This window comes from Propithecus coquereli, unplaced genomic scaffold (assembly GCF_000956105.1).
Source record: "Propithecus coquereli isolate 6110/MARCELLA unplaced genomic scaffold, Pcoq_1.0 Scaffold62, whole genome shotgun sequence".
Lineage (NCBI taxonomy): Eukaryota > Metazoa > Chordata > Mammalia > Primates > Indriidae > Propithecus > Propithecus coquereli.
In genome coordinates this window covers 2355909-2374208 of record NW_012152174.1, presented here as the reverse complement: position 1 = coordinate 2374208, position 18300 = coordinate 2355909, and the positions used below count along the sequence as shown (strand labels likewise).

Sequence of the window (18300 nt, the reverse complement as noted above, 5' to 3'; positions counted from 1 at the left end):
AAAAAAAACAGAGAGACTTTTAATACTTTTTACTTGGGGAAAAATACATCACAAATGAAATCAGGTTTTTTAATCACCATTGAGAACAAAGAAATAGTACTACTTATCAAGAAGATATTACTAGTACTACAGGTTGAGTATCCCTTATCCAAAATGGTTGGGACCAGAAGCATTTCAGATTTGGGATTTTTTTGGACTTGGTAATATTATCAGTTGACCATCCCAAATCCAAAAATCTGAAATCCACAATGCTTCAACAAACATTTCCTTTGAGGGTTATGTCAACACTCAAAAAGTTCCAGATTTTGGAGCATTTTGGATTTCAGATTTTTGGACTTGGGATGCTCAACCTGTACTACTGCTAATAATAAATTCAGTCACTAACATTTAGTGAGTGCTCACTCTAAACTTCACATCAAACCTGTGTCCTAGGTACTTTCATTAGTCTCATTTTATAGCTGAGAAAACTGAGGCTCAAAGACAGCACTTGATCATGAAATAAAATTTTTATCTATGGTCCAAACTCTTTCAAACTATTAACACTTATTCAGAATCTTTCTAAGTTTAGGCATAACACCAACATCCTGATACAGACTTACTTGGGGCAAAATGATGATCTAACTTTTCAACTAACACATCCTCTATTTTTAGTGAAATATAAACATTTGGTCTTTTCTAAGCATGATAAAAGATAGGATTTATGAGAATTGTCTTTACCTGCTTTCTAATCGGATCTGATAACCAATTGTTTGACCAATCCTTTCCCGTCTCTCTGCAGCAACTCTTTCAGCCACAGCAATAGCTGCTAATCGTCTTGGTTGAGTACAAAATATACGGCAGGGGATACCATTTTTAAAGCAATCATCTAAAAGGAATTGAGGAATCTGAAACAAAAGTGTTAAAATACTATAAGATGACATGATTACATACCCAGAAAAATCCAAGTGAATCAAATGAAAAACCATTAAAACTAAAAAAGTTCTGCAACCTGTCCAAATACAAAATCGTAAAATCAATAATTTTCATGTAACTGGTAACAATAATCAGCTAAAAAATGTAATTTAAAAAGATCTTGTTCACAAAAGAAACTAAAACTAAAATATCTAAAATCAAATTTTTCCAAAAACATTTAAGGCTTACATGAAGAAGACTGCTGAAACTGCTGCTGAAAAACATAAAAGAAGACTTGAATATATAAAGAAATATGCTATACTCCTGGACAGGGATAATCAATATTGTAAAAATGCTTATTCTCCCCTAAATTATTCTATAAAGCCAAAGAAATGAAAATAAAATTTCCAATGGGATTTTTTAAATAGAGAAAAGCATAAAGAAAACAAAAATAGCCTATAATCCCAGGACTGCAGGTATTTTTCTACAAATAAAATTCAAACAGGATGGAAAAATTTTAAACCAAAAGTAAAAGTTTTACCTACCCATTCCCCATGACCACTACCCTTAATCTTCTCCAAAAAGTAACTATGGTTAAGTTGCTTATGAAATCTTCCATGAAAAAAAAATAGTTTACACGATTCAGAATATCTATGTATATAAGTATGTTTTTTATTCACACAAAGTGATTATTGTATTTAATGTTTGCAATTTTCAGTTTTCACTTAACATATCAGATCTACCTAACCCATTTTAACAGCTACATATTCTATCTTATGGCTATGCTGTAATTTCACAATGACTACACATGTACGTAATTTCTAGTTGTTTTAGACTTGTTATTGATATTGTTGTTTACTATTACAAAAAATGTTGCAATAAACATCTATTTCCACATACTTTTGCAAAGATACATGTACTATAAATCAAAGTGATAGTGATAATGCTGAATCAAAGAGTATATAAATTTTTTATTTAGATTAAAAGATGATCAAGTCACCCTCCAAAACAATTTATACTCCTACCAACAAAGCAGAAAGGCTATTTTCCAACATCCATACAAATACTCAGTATTATCAATTTTTTAATTTCTGCCAATCTTATATTTGAAAAATATAATTGTTTTGATTTTCATTTCTTTAACTGTGAGTAAAAGAGAACATCTTTTCATATATGTCTTAGCCCCTGGGTTTTTTAACTTTACTAGTTCATCCAGAAGCATAAATGCACAAGAACTACCAAGAAATATTTTAAAAGAGAAGATAAGCAAATTACAGAAAATCAGAGATAAAGAAAAAATCCTGAAAGCCACCAAAGGAAAAAAATGCCTTACCTATACAGGAGAAAAGATAAGAATTCCATCTGACTTCTCAGAAACCATGCATGCAAGAATAAAGTGGAGTAGAAGTGCTGAGATAAAAAACCCCACCAACCTAGAATTTTGTACCTTGCAAAATTATCCTTCAAAAATGAAGGAAAAATGAGGGCTTTCTCAGAAAATTGAGGGAATTTCAGCCAAGCACCAGTGGGTCATGCCTGTAATCCTAGCAGCCTGGGAGGCTGAGGTGGGAGGATTGCTTGAGCTCAGGAGTTCAAGATCAGCCTGAGCAAGAGCAAGATCCCATCTCTACTAAAAATAGAAAAATTAGCCGGACATCATGGCTTGAGCCTGTAGTCCCAGCTACTTGTGAGGCTGAGGCAGGACGATCGCTTGAGCCCAGCAGTTTAAGGTAGCAGTGAGCTATGGTGACACCATTGCACCATTCTACCCAGGGCGACACAGTGAGACTCTATCCCAAAAAAAAAAAAAAAAAATTGAGGGAATTTGTTGCCAGAAGACATGCCTTGCAAGAATGTTTAAAAAAAAAAAAAAAAAAGCTCTTTAGAGAAAAAGAAAATAACATTGGCCAGAAATTTGAATTTTCATAAAGAAAAGCGTTGAAGAAGGAGTAAGTGAAGGTAAAATAAAAACTTTTATTTTTCTTATTTTTAATTAATCTAACAGATAAATTTGTTTAAAATAAGGCCAGGTGCGGTGGCTCACGCCTGTAATCATAGCACTCTGGCAGGCTGAGGCGGGAGGAATGCTTGAGCTCAGGAGTTCAAGGTCAGTCTGAGCAAGAATGACAGGCTGTCTCTACATAAAAAAAAATTAAAATAAAAAATTTGTTTAAAATAACAATAGTAACAATGTATATGATTACATATGTTTAAGTATATCTGTTCTGTGTGTGTACATATGTCTGCTTATACATAACTGAAATGAGTGACAACAATGATTCAAGGGACAGGAGAGAGGAATTAGGATGATTTTGTTATTTAAGGTATTCACACTACCTGAAAGTCATATAGTTTACTTGAAAGTGGACTTGGTTTAGTTGTAAATATATATTGCAAACTTTAGGGCAACTACTAAAAAAGGTAGAAGATAATGAAGAGGAAAATTATGCTCATATTGTAAACTACAAAAAGCAAAACACAAGATCCTGGTACAGGAATAGATAATTAAAGATACATAACAAAAATTTCAGAAATAGATCCACATATTATAGGAACTTACCATTTGATGAAAAATGGCATCTTAAATCAGGGGGGAAAGGATATATTATTAACAAATAAAAGTTAAACTAGATATTAACATGAAGAGAAAAGATTTCTACCTGATATGATACAATAAAATAACTTCCACATGGACTTTTAAAACTATAAATATAAAACTATTAGAAGAAAATATGTATAGGAAAAGTTGAGTGCAGTGGTGCATGCCTGTAGTTCCAGCTACTAACGAGGCTCAGATGGGAGGATCTCTTGAGGCCAGGAGTTCAATATTGCAGGGAGCTACAATCACCCTTGTAAACAGCCACTGCACTCCAGCCTGGGCAACACAGCAAGATCCTGTCTCTTAAAAATTAAAATAAATGTTTTTAAAAAGAATAAAATATTTATAGGAAATTTTTTTTCAATCTTGGGATAGAAAAATGCCTTTCTCAGCATGGCCCAAAGCCATAAAAAGATTGATAAGTTTGACTAAACAAAAATTTAAAATTACTAAACAAGATATCACAAGCAAACTTAAAAAGTAAATAGAAAATTAGGAGAAATTAGGCCGGGCGCGGTGGCTCACCCCTGTAATCCTAGCACTCTGGGAGGCCGAGGCGGGCGGATTGTTTGAGCTCAGGAGTTCGAGACCAGCCTGAGCAAGAGCGAGACCCCTTCTCTACTAAAAAATAGAAAGAAATTAATCGGACAACTAAAAATATATATAGAAAAAATTAGCCGGGCATGGTGGCGCATGCCTGTAGTCCCAGCTACTCGGGAGGCTGAGGCAGAAGGATCGCTTGAGCCCAGGAGTGTGAGGTTGCTGTGAGCTAGGCTGACGCCACGGCACTCACTCTAGCCAGGGCAACAGAGTGAGACTCTGTCTCAAAAAAAAAAAAAAAAAGAAAATTAGGAGAAATTATTTTTAAGATGTTTAATAGTCAATAGGCATGTATCCATAATATATAAAGTGTTCTAAAAAAGAAATTCAAAATGATTAAGTCAAAAGAAAAATAGAATAAGGAACTCACAGAAGATAAACAAATAGATAAGTAAATAAAAAGATACTTAACTAAGAATTAAGGAAAGGCAAATTAAAACATTTTTGTTTATCAGCTTGAAAAAGGTGAAAAAAATTATGTCTATTCTTGCCCACTATTTAGAGAAACAGGAACTTTCAATACTATTTTACTGAAATAAAATAACTCTTTTTAGAGTTATTACACAACATCTAGTTGATCTATTAAAATTTTAACCGCCATATCCTTGATCCGGCATTTCCACTTTTAGGAATTTATCTTACTGAAACACTCCACAAACAAAGAAATATTAGGATACATAAGAAAGTAAGTACAATGTAAGAGTAAGATTCCTGCTCTGCCACTTCCTCACTATATTAACGAGGGTAGATTAACATCCTTGAATTTTAGTGTTTATTTCTCATTTGTAAAAACAGATAATAAAACCTACATGTCTTGGGGTTATTGAGAAGCTGAAATGAGACAACCCTTATAAAAATTCAGCATGCAATAAACCCAATTTTCATCACTGTTTTTCATATCATTACAAAAATGTTCAGGAATACTATGCAGTTGCTTAAAGAATGAGGTATCTAGGCACTGACATGAAAAATATCCAATATCTGGCAAGTGAAAAAAGCAAATGCAAAATGTATGTATGCTATTATCCACATTTGTTTTTAAAAATAAATATAAAAATGCTGTAAAGAGAACAAAAACAAAACACACAACCCCCACAAATATAAATTCCACAAATATATATTCCAAGTTTCTGACAATAATGCAGGGGGAAAGAGTAGCAGGAGAATTAAAAATCTTTCACTTTCTATGTAATATTTTCCATAATGTTCAAGTTTTACATAATGAACGTGAATAAGAAAAAAAATTGAAAAAGCACTTAACTTTATAATACCATTAAAGGCAAGATGAAACTGGCTAATGATACTACTTTAACTGTTTTATTTTATATTTCACAGAACAGAAATATTAGTATTTTACTTTAACTCCTTAAACAAGATACCCACTAGATTAATAGTATTTTCTTGAAAAACAGAGTTTAAAATATTTAACTACTAATTAAATTCTCAAGTATTCTTTCATATTTAGTAAAATGATACACATAATTGTGAAAATAGGCATCCATAATTCCAATATACAAATATCATTAGCAAAGACATTCAAATAATTTAAATAAAAACATATTTATTATATTTTATTGAAACTTCCATAATCTCTATTCAATATAATTTAAATTTCTGTAATTAACACCTAATGACAAAATTTACTCATACTAAAACAATTATAACAATCTAAGACATCTGAACTCCAGCTTTTCAGAAGTGAATTTCACTTAATCATAAAAGGACTCATGCTGAAGAAAAATATTACATATTATCTTCAGATAAAAACTTTTAATTATTTAGTTTTACAGGTTCAAGTTTTAAGCATAAAGAGTTACATTTCTATAAAAATGTTTAAGTCCTACTAGTAAGTAACTTAGAAAGTGTTTGTTAATCTCTCTCACCACCTTGCATTGCCTATTGACTAAGTTTATTAAACCAACCAATGTAACCATAGGAAATCTTAAGCAATTGTCAAAAGCAAATTGTGTCCATAAAAGAAGAAAATGTATAAATACATTGACTATTTAATCTGAACCTCTATCAAAAGCAAAGTAAATTTAGTACTGATGCTGAAATGCGGCAAGTTAGAGAACATAAACAAGAAATGGTCACATTGTGTCACACGTACTACTTCCAATTTGTTGCCCTATGAGTAAAACTTCATGATAACGAGGTACTTTGATTCTAAATATCCACATTATATCATATCGTACTAATTTCATTCCACAGTCAACTGTATATTAATAATTGTTGTTATTGCTTTACTTTGCTCCTATGTGCAAAACCCTATGCTAGGCATGTATAGAGTTTATCTCTAAATCTCACCTTGAAAGATAGTAATTATCGGCCCCATTTTATAAATGAGGATGACAGCCCACAGAGGTTACAAAACTGTCCTAAAACTTAACCTCCAACAAGTGAGGAAACTGGAATTTGAACCCAAGGCCAAAGCCCATGTTCCATCCATGATACCATCCATGATCCTCCTCTGTTTAAAAAAAGGCCAAATGCACTAGTTTAAAAATAAATAATTTAAAACATTTCCTTTCTGCAAATTCTCAAAATGTACTCCCAGTAGTAAATTATTTTTAAATAACCATTATTAAAATAAACATAAGTTTCTTGTTTCTTTTTATGTTTTTAACACATGTAGTATAAATTCAATATAAAACTACAATATGGGATAAAATTTTTTTTTCTTCTATAAACAACAAAAAAGAAACAAACCTGTGTGGTCTTTCCAGAACCAGTTTCTCCTACAATCAAAACTACTTTATTTTCCTTTATTATTTTAACAATTTCTTCTTGTTTCTCAAACACTGGTAAAGACTGCCTAAAAGAATCAAATTCAGATTCTCCTCTTTTCACTGGAATCTGAGGTATGCCATTGTTGAGTCGCCCACTTGTCTTGCTCATTTCCCGGTTTTCTTTGAAAATGAGTAAAGAACAAAAAATGTATGATCAACATTGAAAAAGTGTTAAAAATAAAGATAAGTAATTTCTAATGTCATGTCTTTCAACACTCAGTCTATATAAAGTTAGCAGGCAATTATCTCAACTGTTGTATTCCTACACTTACCATTCTTATGGAATACGTTACATATTTCAGTACCAATTAGAAAGCAAACCTCTCAGAGGTATTTCTCGTGCATAATGTTTAAAAATGAATAAAAATTAATAATTCAACAGCTATTAAAAACAAACAATTCTGATAAACAAAATGATTTTCAGGCTTGCTATAAGTTTCTATCAGTAATGTCACAGAAAATTCAAAGTTTATAGTAGGAAATAACATGCATTACACTTCTAAGATCTGTTATAATACATACAATACAGAAACACATTAAAAAAAGAAAATAACCCATATGTGTTTAAGTTATACATGTAAGATTAAGTGATCAAATAAAACAATATGTGTCAATAAAGTCCTAATGCTTAACAAATTTCCTAATTGAGTATTTTAGCCAACATCCATATTTAACTAAACAGGCAGAAATAAAGAAGAGGCATGATCTTCATAACTCAAAATATTTTTGTGTGCCTATATTTAAATTTTAAGTTCTCTGATTTTTTTTTTTTTTCTTATTGCAAAGTATTTGTTCTGGTCATATAAAGTTTAAGTTCTTTGAAAGGATCACATATTTTCTATATTCTGCCAACCTAGTCCAATAGACAATTATAATTATGCAAAGTCCATCACCACAGGCAATAAAATAGTTTTCTCACTAGGGACACAATTTTCCCATATAGTAAAATTACCACTTCATTGTTTAATCTAAATATATTATTTATCTACCTTTGAGCAATTTAATACACTGAAGACTCTATCCTGTCTCTTACCAGAAGCTAAAACCCCAATTCAAAATCTCATTCATTAGTGTGCCATGGCAGCGTAATATAGGAAAGTCCAGAACTTGGAGTCAAATCCCAGCTCTGCAGTTTACTGGCTGGATGAGTGGCCTTGAACAAATTATTTAACTCCTCTCAGCCTCAGTTTCTTCACCTGTGAAATAGAGGAAATTCTTACCTTGCAAAGGTTGCTATGAGGCCCTATGAGGGTTTAGTATACTGCCTAGCACACAGTAAGTGCTCAATAAATGGTAGCTATTATTATAACACTTAAAAAAAAGACTTGGTTCAACTCCATGACATGCCCGAACACTGTGTTTTGTTCCAAAATTTTCACAACTCTTAATTATTTCTAACAAACTGTTAAATTGAGAAATCTTATTTCATCTTAGTTTTTAAAAATAAATCTAAAATGGAAAAAGAACAATCATCAAATAATAGGGTAGACAGGGAAGCTCCCAGAAAATACATACCAGCTTCAACTGCAAACACATTTCCTCTTTCTGTCTTAGGCAGAAGTTCAGTATGCTCTTTATTGGTCACAGGAAATCTTTGAATTAGGCTCCTAACAGCATGTTTTGTATTATGAGTCAAATTACAGGTCATCATTGCATGAGCTGTTTCTGATCCATCTTTCTTCTTCACAGTTAGGTATCTATTTGCTCCCTTTCTGAATATTAATAAAAATCATTTATTTACTATATATAGTCAACCTGTTCACACATGACGTATGTCTACTTAGAAAATACGTCTCAAGTAAAACACTGAAAAAAATCAAAATGCTTTGGGATAAGATGCTGAAAGTCCCAAAAAATTCAGTAAAGAGAGGTTTGGGCTAAAGTGGCCAGAAGACTATTCTCAATTAAAATCTCAAAAGAGCTGCAAATCTTAATTTAATCAGCAAAAAAGGCTTACTTACCCATAAGTGTTAAAGTTTGTCTTTAGCAGAATTCATGGTAGATGAAACATCACCAGCTAACACATGCTGGGAAGCATACAGAGGGGAAAAAATAATGTGAACAATAGAACCTAAAAATGACAATGAAAAAGTTATGGTTCACTGTTCAGACTGATATGTCCCCATTGAATGTTTCCACAGTATGTTGGTAATGTCACACTCCCAAGAAAACCTGTTAAAAGAGCCAAGTTTAGTGGCTGGACCAAAAAAGCATAGATCAGATTTCTGGTAACTATTTTCAGATGCATTTTTTTTAAATCAAAGGAATTTTTCAGAGCTTCTGGTTCTACCCTTCAATTATAAGGTAATGATGATTTATAACTGTCCTAGTTATTTGCTGTAGGTATATTTGTATCTTCAACTGGTCCGGGACTGAGCATGTCTTTTATAATCTTTGTAAGTCCAAGAGTACCAGGTATAATGTTATATGAACAGGAAGTCCCAAATGTGTTTTGAATAATTTAGTAACAAACACTTATAATCCAGCAATGTAGTAGTGGTTAAAGCTCAGAGACCTGCATCTGAATCCCGCCTCTACCACTTACTAGCTGTGGGACCATACACAAATTATTTAATGGCTGTGAGCCTAAGATAATAACAATACCTACCTCAAAGGATCATTGATATAAGTAAGATAATACAGTATCTATCACAGAGTAGACTCTAAATAAATGAAAACTGTTATTGTAATTATAGTCAGAAAAAAATTCTTTCTTAAATTTAAAGAAGTTACCAAAATATTCTATAAAATGTTTTACCATTTAATATCACTATCATATTATAGAAATGAGCAACATAACCACAAATACAAAAAATTACATGTATAATTTTATAATTTTCATTAGATATAAATTTTGTCAACAAAATCTTCACTATAAGAATGATACTAAACTGGGATTAACCTACAGTTTTAGCATTTAAGTCTTCTAAGGCAGGCTTTCAATTTATCAAGATTTTTAATTTCTGGAAACTCCTCATTAAATGCTTTAATGAATTATAAGCTTTCTATGCTATCATCTACTCCTTAACAAGTGCTTAGTGATGCTTAAAATGATGCTATAAAGATGAAATAGTTAAAATTTAACCTGATTCAGAAATTTTAGTTATTTCCATGATAAATCAAAATTATTAGATTCTACAAATGTTCTCTGTGGTCGTTCTTTTCCCATGGACCCTTCTGAAACTTCAGGACAGTCATTATAGACTCAATCATTCATTCTCCTTCTGTAACACTCACTTCATAAAATTTTAACTACAGAAAGCAGAAAGTATGCTGAAATGAGCATTAGAGCAAAAGTCAGAGGGCTAGTGTTCAGCTAGTAATAACCTTTCAACTAGTTATATGATCAAAACTAAATCATTTTACTTCTCTAACACTGTATACTGGTTAATTTAAAAGACTTCAGTATTTCTAAGAGCTCCAAAATGCTTTAATTTTCTTAAAAATCATCTTGGAAAGATTTTGCTATATTTCACCTTTTTCTTTTATTTATTCATTCATTCAATCATTCATCATATGTAAATTGAGCACCTACTGTACGCCAGGCACTATGGTAGAAACTGGGATTACAGAGTTTAGTAAAACATATTCTCTTTCCTCAACTAAGCTCATAACTAAAATAATGGGTCAGATCGAAACCTTCCTAACAGAGGTTGCCTAATATAGCGTTTATGTATAAAAATATACTCACAATAAGCAGGTTTGAGTATTTAGCCGTTACCATTTAAAATTTACTGAATTCAATTTGAACACAGATGGTAGGGCAGAAAGATAACAACTTAATAGCGTTTATGTTTCAGTAAAAGAGTCTACTTTGGCTATTCCTGCTCATTCCTACCACATTCGGCACCACAGTGACAATGCTATCATAAAAGAATAAACGACATTTTTAGTAAACTATTTATCTCATGTTGTGAGGAATGAAACATTCAGAAGAGATACGTCCTACCATTTAAACTAACACACTGAGATCTCCTTATCATGCTTTCATTCCAAGGTAATTAAAAACTATGCTGTGATGGAAAACAGATGAATCTCCTTTACAAAGCAAAATTACAAACTAGCTGCACATATGGAAAAGACGCTAGTTAAGTAAAATTCACAAGAATTTTTTAAAAATAATAAACACAAACCCAAATGCAACTTTTAAGTATAAAAGTAAATGTAATAAAATTACAGGTAGGAACATCATAACCTCTAACTTTCAAAGGGTAAAAGTAACCAATGCATGCTATAATAAATTTTGGCATTTCCATGACTTTTTCCTTTTAAAGAAAAATGATATAAATAATCAAATTTGATGCAATTCCAATATTAATCAATTTATCAATTTAAAAAGCATGTTACGGAACATTTAGCTCAGACATAATGCCTCAATATTCCCTACTCCCCAAGTCTGACTACTTAAAAAACTCAAAGCTACCAAAGAGCTAATGTCTCAAAAAAAAAAAAAAATAGGCATTCATTTGATGCCTACCAAATACTTAATTCCATATCCCTTTAATTTATATTTTCGTTAGGCAGACAGATGAAAAGATCTAGCTCTGAACCATTTTCTCCCCCAATACTATAATACAGAATTACAAATTTATTAAAGTTTGCATCATACTAATTTGCATTTTATGATTACCTAAAAACTAATTTATGTTGTCACTAAATAGAACATAGTTGCTTTCATGTCATGATTACTATTGTCTATGGTAAATCTGTTCTTTTTCTGGTCTTAATTAACCATAAGCAACTTGGAGATGAGACCTATCTAATATTTCTGTTCTAACTCCTTACAGCACCTAGTACATTGCTATGAACTCACTGTGAAGATCAGAAATTAATTAGCTAAACAACTGTATTCAAATCCTGGGTCTGCCACTTGCTAGCTGTGTGATCTCGGGAAAATTTACTTAACTAGGCTTTAGTTGTCTCATCTGTTATACGGGTACCAAATATTAATAACAGAATCTACGTTATAAAACTGTTGCTAGGATTAAATGATAATCTATTTAAAGTTCCTAGCACAATGCCTGTTGCACAACAGCACTTAATAAATGTTAGCTTCTTCTTCTAGAAGGAATGCAGCCCTGCTGACAGCTTGATTTTATTAGCCCATGGGACCTATGTTGGACTTCTGACCTCTAGAACTGTAAGATAATAAACTTTTGTTGTTTTAGCCACTAAAAACAAAAAAAGTTAGCTCCTGTTATTATTGGACACAGCAGTGTTTATTTTTCAACAGATGTCCAAAAATTCACTAAGAGAGTTCATTACCTTAAAGCCATTTTTCCTGTTTTAGCTGGGGAAAGAGAAGGAAAATGCAGTATGTAACTTCCCAAAGCAGGAGGTAAGTGAGGCAGTAACCCAAATCAGAAAAGGGGAGCTTCCTGGTAGGTTGGAGCCTTCTCGTCAGGGTGAGTGGCGTACTTCAGTATCTATTAAGCAGTGACTTTAGCAGTCACAGAACAAGAAATCTGTACTTGGAAAAATCTACTTTCATATACATTGTACTTTCTCATTCCACAAATGTTTAACAAAGTTCATTCTGTAAATTGCATTTTGTCTAACTTGGACTAAGAAAAATAGAAAAGAGATTTTGTTTTGGTCATGAACAAGCCAAAGACTCAGAAAAGTGTACTCTTAGGACCCAAACAGAGTGACCTCAGTTGAGAAAAAAAAGTAAACGAATTATGAGGTGAAATTTTTGTTATGTGAAATCTGACTAGAATTTCAAAGACAACTTTAGGATATACTAAAGATCACAAAATGGGGGTGTTATGCCAAGAAGAATGTTTCACTAAAAGATGAATAATTATAAAAAAAAAAAAAAAAAAAGAACCAAAACCAAAGTAAATTCAACTCTTCAGGAGAAGATGAAAAATAAAATCCATCACAAATGGTTTCATTTTGAAATAAACAGTATCAAAAAGGAAAAATTAATCAGAAAAAGATTATAAATTATCATCTAGAAAGTTTGGAATCTATTTTTAAAAACCTTACATGAAGCCCAAAATAAACTATAGAATCTTAACTAAAACAAAGAGATTAGCCCCTTTCTACTTTACATTTAAGAAAACAGGCCTTCAAAGTGGAGAGACTTGATCAAAGCTGGAGAATGAGACAATGAGAGACTAAGAGTAGAATCCAGACTTTCTGTTCTTTACTCCACACCAGGTGGCCTCTCAAGTATGTACTAAGGAACCATTATACCAGGCACACACACACACACACAGAGATTGCTAAATCAATGAAGTTAATGCTAGGAGATTTAAAAAAGAAAACAATCTTTGCCAAAGAGTAAACAGAAAAGCCCATGACAGTCAGTACAAATTCTCATATAAATGAAAAGAAAGGCTTTGAGAAGTACATTCAAAAAGATCTAGTTCTTTATATGAAAAGAAGGAAAATCATTTGAGAATCACAAGGACCACTAAATAAACATTGTACAAAGTTTGCTCAAAGATGCAAAGGGGAGGGAAGAAGCTAGGATATTTCATAAGAGGAGGGTTTGGGAGCATGAAGGTTATAGGTATTAAGGACTAGATAAGTAGGCAGGATCACCTGGTTTCCCTTAGTATCTCTCCTTTTTCCTCTCTCTCTCTCTCTCTCTCTCTCTCTCTCTCTTTCTCTCTGGCTCTTTAATGTTTCCTCATCACCCTTTTTTGTCCTGGTAACTTCTTTCTTGATCTCTCCTTCCCCAGGTAGTTCTCCATTCTGGATCATCCCTTAAATGACTATGTTACTGAACAGAAATAAAGTAGTCTATTCTAATGGACTGCTTTTCTAAGAGTAATTTCTAATAATCATTTTAAGTCAGCTGTTTGGAATTCAAGACCCATTTAATCACAGAAATGATGTAGCTACAGAACTGTACATTTATAAAAGGTGTTTTCCAGTGCAGGCCCAAAACCTCTTGTCTGCAACTCTTAACCCCAAACAGCAGTGAAAACTGGAATTTTTTTCATAAGTCTGCAGTAACCTTATTTATCAGCAAAATCTAATTAAACTGACATGAGCTTATTAATCGTCTTTATCTTCATGTGAGCAGTCATACACTTTCCAGCAAAAATATTAATGTGACCAAAAGTGATGCCCATAACTTATTAGGGGTATTACATAACATATTGCAAATACGCCCTTATACCTTTCTAAACTCTGAAAATCTCAATCTCATGTATGTGGCCCAGCTGTTTCTGGATAAAGTATTGTGGCTCCGCATTATATTTTTATATTCAAGTTCAGCATTTTACTTACGTAGTGGACTATAATACAGGTATGCTCAGGAATCTAACCACTGTTCCAGACTGGCTTTAGTGGTATTCAAAATGTACATTAAGCTAAATTCCCTGTCTCAGTGAATAATACATCACTGTAATGGGCATTCATGTGCAAGATATTTCCACATCCACTACTTTCATCTTAGGACACTCTTATGTATTTATTAATATTTTTACTTAATAAAGTTTTGTTTTCCCTCTTCTTAACCTAAAAGCAGGTAAGCTGAAATTTTATCTTTTTTTCCCTCTATATCAGTGGTTCTCAACCGGGGTAATTTTTTCGCCAGGGAACATCTGGCCATGTCTAGAGGCATTTTTGGCTGTCACAACTGGGGTTGGGAGTGTTAGTGGCATATATTTATTGTCAGATGCTGTTAAATATCCTACAATACACAAAATAGAATAAAGAATTATCCAGCACAAAATTTAAATAGGAAGAATATTGAGGAACCTTACTTTACATTGATTCCACCATTCTTATTCACAAAATGAAATAGCTCCACAGAATTTTAGAGTTTTCCCATTTAGATGACTCAATCACCTTTCCCCATTTATAGATCAGCAACCCTCCAAAAAAAAAATACTGTTTCTCCCTGTTCCACTTTATCATTTCTAATTATTAGATTCTTGACTTGGTAGGAAAGAAAATAATGGACATATGTTCTAAAGCTTACCATTACAAGATAGTAACAGTAAAAGAGATACGTACTGTAAATAATTGTACTTATTATCTTTTGTACATCCATTCTTCATAAAGAGATTCAGTTTTCAACAAAAATGAAAATATTTTTCTCAATCATTTAAACTTTAAAAAATCTAAACTATTTTTTCTTACATTGTAAAATTTACCTTCTACAGGTAAGGAGTTCAGAGTATGCCACCCCAAACTATGTCATCCTGGCGTAAGGATTATTTTGAGCTGAAGGCAACTGAGAAAAAGCAGACACAAGAAAAACTCTCTGTCCTCCCCCTCTTTACCAGGAAGGGCAGGACTATTCTTAACCATGGAGACCAATCTAGATTTTTATGAACAGAGAGAAAGCACCAGAGGAAACTACATAACCAACTTTGCTAAACAACCCATATCTTCCATTAGTTTCCCCATATATTTACCTTCCCACAATCTGCAGCACCTAGAAGCTCAAAGAAAGCTTTTTCTTTCTCTTGTCACTTTTTTACAAATTTATTGTTTATTAAGAAGCTTGTTGTTGTTTATTAAGATCCAAATTTGAGTCACTCAGCACTAAGGTCACCCCTGTGTATGTGGATGCACATTTTAATAAACTTGTTTGTTTTTCTCTTGTTAATCTGTCTTTCATCAGTTTAATTTGCAAGGTCCCAGCCAATGAACCTAAGCTGGGTAGAGGAGAGCTTTTTGCAGGGGTGAGGTGGAAGGACAGAAGGAAGAAGAAAGAGTTGAATCTGGTATAGACCTGAATCAGTTTACCTACATACAATATAATTAAGAACGTGAAGCTAAAACAGTAATAGCTATTTAAATGTAGTCAGAAAATTTTCCTTTTTTGGTAAACAATCTTTTTTGAAGTAAGAAAAGCTATCAGCTTACCCTTTACTTTTAGAGACCAAACCAAGAGACTGACTCAATCGATGAATAAAGGCTCTTTCAGTACTGGTCAAAGAAGAAGGAAATTCCATTTCTACATGGAAAAAAAAAAACACAGTAGTACCATTTGTAGATAAACAATTTCCCTTCAAGTAATAAACACATAAAATGTGAAAAAACATGTATGTAAAAAAATGTATTATACTTTATGTGAATAGTGAATAACTTATGTTTTATACTTCATATCTTTTATGTAAAAGTTAATAAAATATATTTTATTAATTCAGTAACTACTGGATATCTACCAGAATTCTGATATTAATAAAAAGACATCTAGGTATTAAACCTAAACGTTATAAAGGACTCTGATGTTCACTAAAGACAACTACCTCTTATTTATGTTGAAATCTTGAGTTGTATAATGACTGAACATATTAGTCCTCAATTAACAAAATGTTTATTTGCTCCAGTGACAAGGTATGCTCAACATGAAACGCCACTGTTTTTGCTTTCAAACCTGTGTAAAATTCATATTTCACTATTTCAGACTGGATTTGTTATTTTGTAGCAGTTGTTATTACACTGCTAAGGATCTACCTTCGTTTAATATAAGTTCAGAATCACTGTATTCAAGTCATTCCCCGTTTTGGACTGTAAGCTTCCGGAGTAGCACGTCCCATATTCAGCCAGCAGGCTGGAATGAGCACTCAATATACCGTACGGATCTCCACAGGTCACCTGCTGGTTTTGCATTAGGTGACCCAAGATAAGCTTTCTAAGCTTAAGAGGTGTGGAAGACGCTTCATATGCCAAGACAAATTTAATTTATGTAAGTGCTTGGTGTGACACTCCTAGGATTGAAACAAAGCACCACACAATGCCAGAGCATTTACTTATCTGTTTGATATCCTTCTGCTCTTCTATTTCTGTAGTTTAAACGTGCCTCAATTAAGACTACACCCCGACTTAAAAAAAAAAAGAAAAATTCTTTTTAAGGATAGGCGCTCACTGATACCTAAAAAAAATGAGGTATTGGGCTTAGCTGCCCAAGGCTGCTGAAGGACCTGCGAAAAGAAAAATTTCCCGCTTGAGAGCAACGGGACCTTTTCGCCTTCAGACGCCAGGCAAGCGCCCCGGAACACCGCCGATCCGCAGAACAGCTTGCGGTTCTTCACAACCCATGGAAGGGTCAACGACCGCGCCCCAGGCCCGGCTCCCACCTCTGAGGCCCCCGGGAGGGCCCCCCAGGTCTTCCCTCCCTCCCTCTTCTGAGGCGGACCCTTCACTCGGTGAGTGCGGGTTTGGTGGGCGTGGGTCGGAGACCCGGGTGGGGACGGCCGGCAGGGTCCCTGTTAGGAACCTCACCTCTCTGGTCCCCGTATCGGAAGCGCTCCAGGGCGATATTAACTGCGATCTTCACCTCCTCATCAATACGAATGTCCTTCAGCCCCTTGGCCCGGCCGCCGCCCCCAGGGCCACACGGCGCCGGGCCGCCCCCTCCGCCTCCGCTCCCGCCGCCGCCGCCGCCGCCGCCGCCACCGGCAGGAGCTGGCGGCCGCGGGGAGACGCTGCTCGGCCTGGACATGGCCCTGAGAAGATGTTCTCCCCGCGCGGGAGCGGCCAGACCTGCCGACTGACAGCGAATAACAGGGATCGTGGGTCTCGGAGGCCACTGCCGACGGCTCCGCGGGCGGCCTACGCTGGGCGGGGGTCACCAAAAAGCCCCAGTCACCGCCAAGCTAGAGACGCACCGGCGCCACTAAAAGCCCCGGCGAGGCGGAGAGCGCGGGCGTGATGACGTCACCAGGGCCGCCGGCGCACGTGACCTCGGCACGTTGGCCGCTGACAGAAGCGGCCTCTGAAGCTGGTTAGAGGCCCCCAGCGGAGCTGATGCTCTACGTCCTCCTGCACCCCCTGCCAAGGGCCTCTCGGTCATCCTTTTATTCCATCACTCATTAGCTCTTTTAATTCCTCTTAGTTCCTTCAGTAAGCATGTTTGGGCTCCTACTATGTGCCTGGCACTATGCTATGCCCTGTATGTACATTAAGGAACCAGACAGACAAGGTTCCTGCCTTCATGGAGTTCATACTCTAGTAGAAGTAGGGTTGCCAGATATAGCAAATGAAAATACAGGATGCCCAATGAATTTGTGTTTCAGATAAAGAATAATTTTTTAGTATATATGTTTACCATGCAATATTTGGGAGCAGATCATAAAAAATTATTCATTGTCTGAAATTTAAATTTAACTGAGCATCTGTATTTTATTTGGCAACCCTAGATAGGGTAACGGACAATAAACGAGTAAATGATTAAATGCTGGTTGTAAGTGCTATATGATATGACGGAATAAGGAGGTGGGCCCCTGCAGGAAGAGTTACGAGAACTTCCACTGCTTACACACAATCTCACTACCAGAAGTCTAATTCCAACCACCCTAACTGCTTCTACTGTGGTCTACTTATTAATATAATGATTCTCCAGAGAGCAACAAGAGTGATCATTAAAAAAAAGCCAGATAGGATTACACCTGGACATAAAATCCCTCAATTACTCTCCATTGCATCTAGGATAAACCCGGAATTCCT

General features: G+C 34.4%; 1 protein-coding gene across 1 annotated transcript in view; it reads right to left on the bottom strand.

The window, feature by feature from the left end:
• YTHDC2 (YTH domain containing 2) overlaps positions 1 to 17296 on the bottom strand; it is a 107228-nt gene extending 89932 nt beyond the window's left edge. Inside the window, 5 exon segments of the mRNA XM_012659509.1 lie at positions 718 to 884; positions 6800 to 6999; positions 8395 to 8591; positions 15715 to 15805; positions 17077 to 17296. Coding sequence (XP_012514963.1) covers positions 718 to 884; positions 6800 to 6999; positions 8395 to 8591; positions 15715 to 15805; positions 17077 to 17296 — 875 coding nt within the window.
• Positions 17297 to 18300: the final 1004 nt, after the last annotated feature.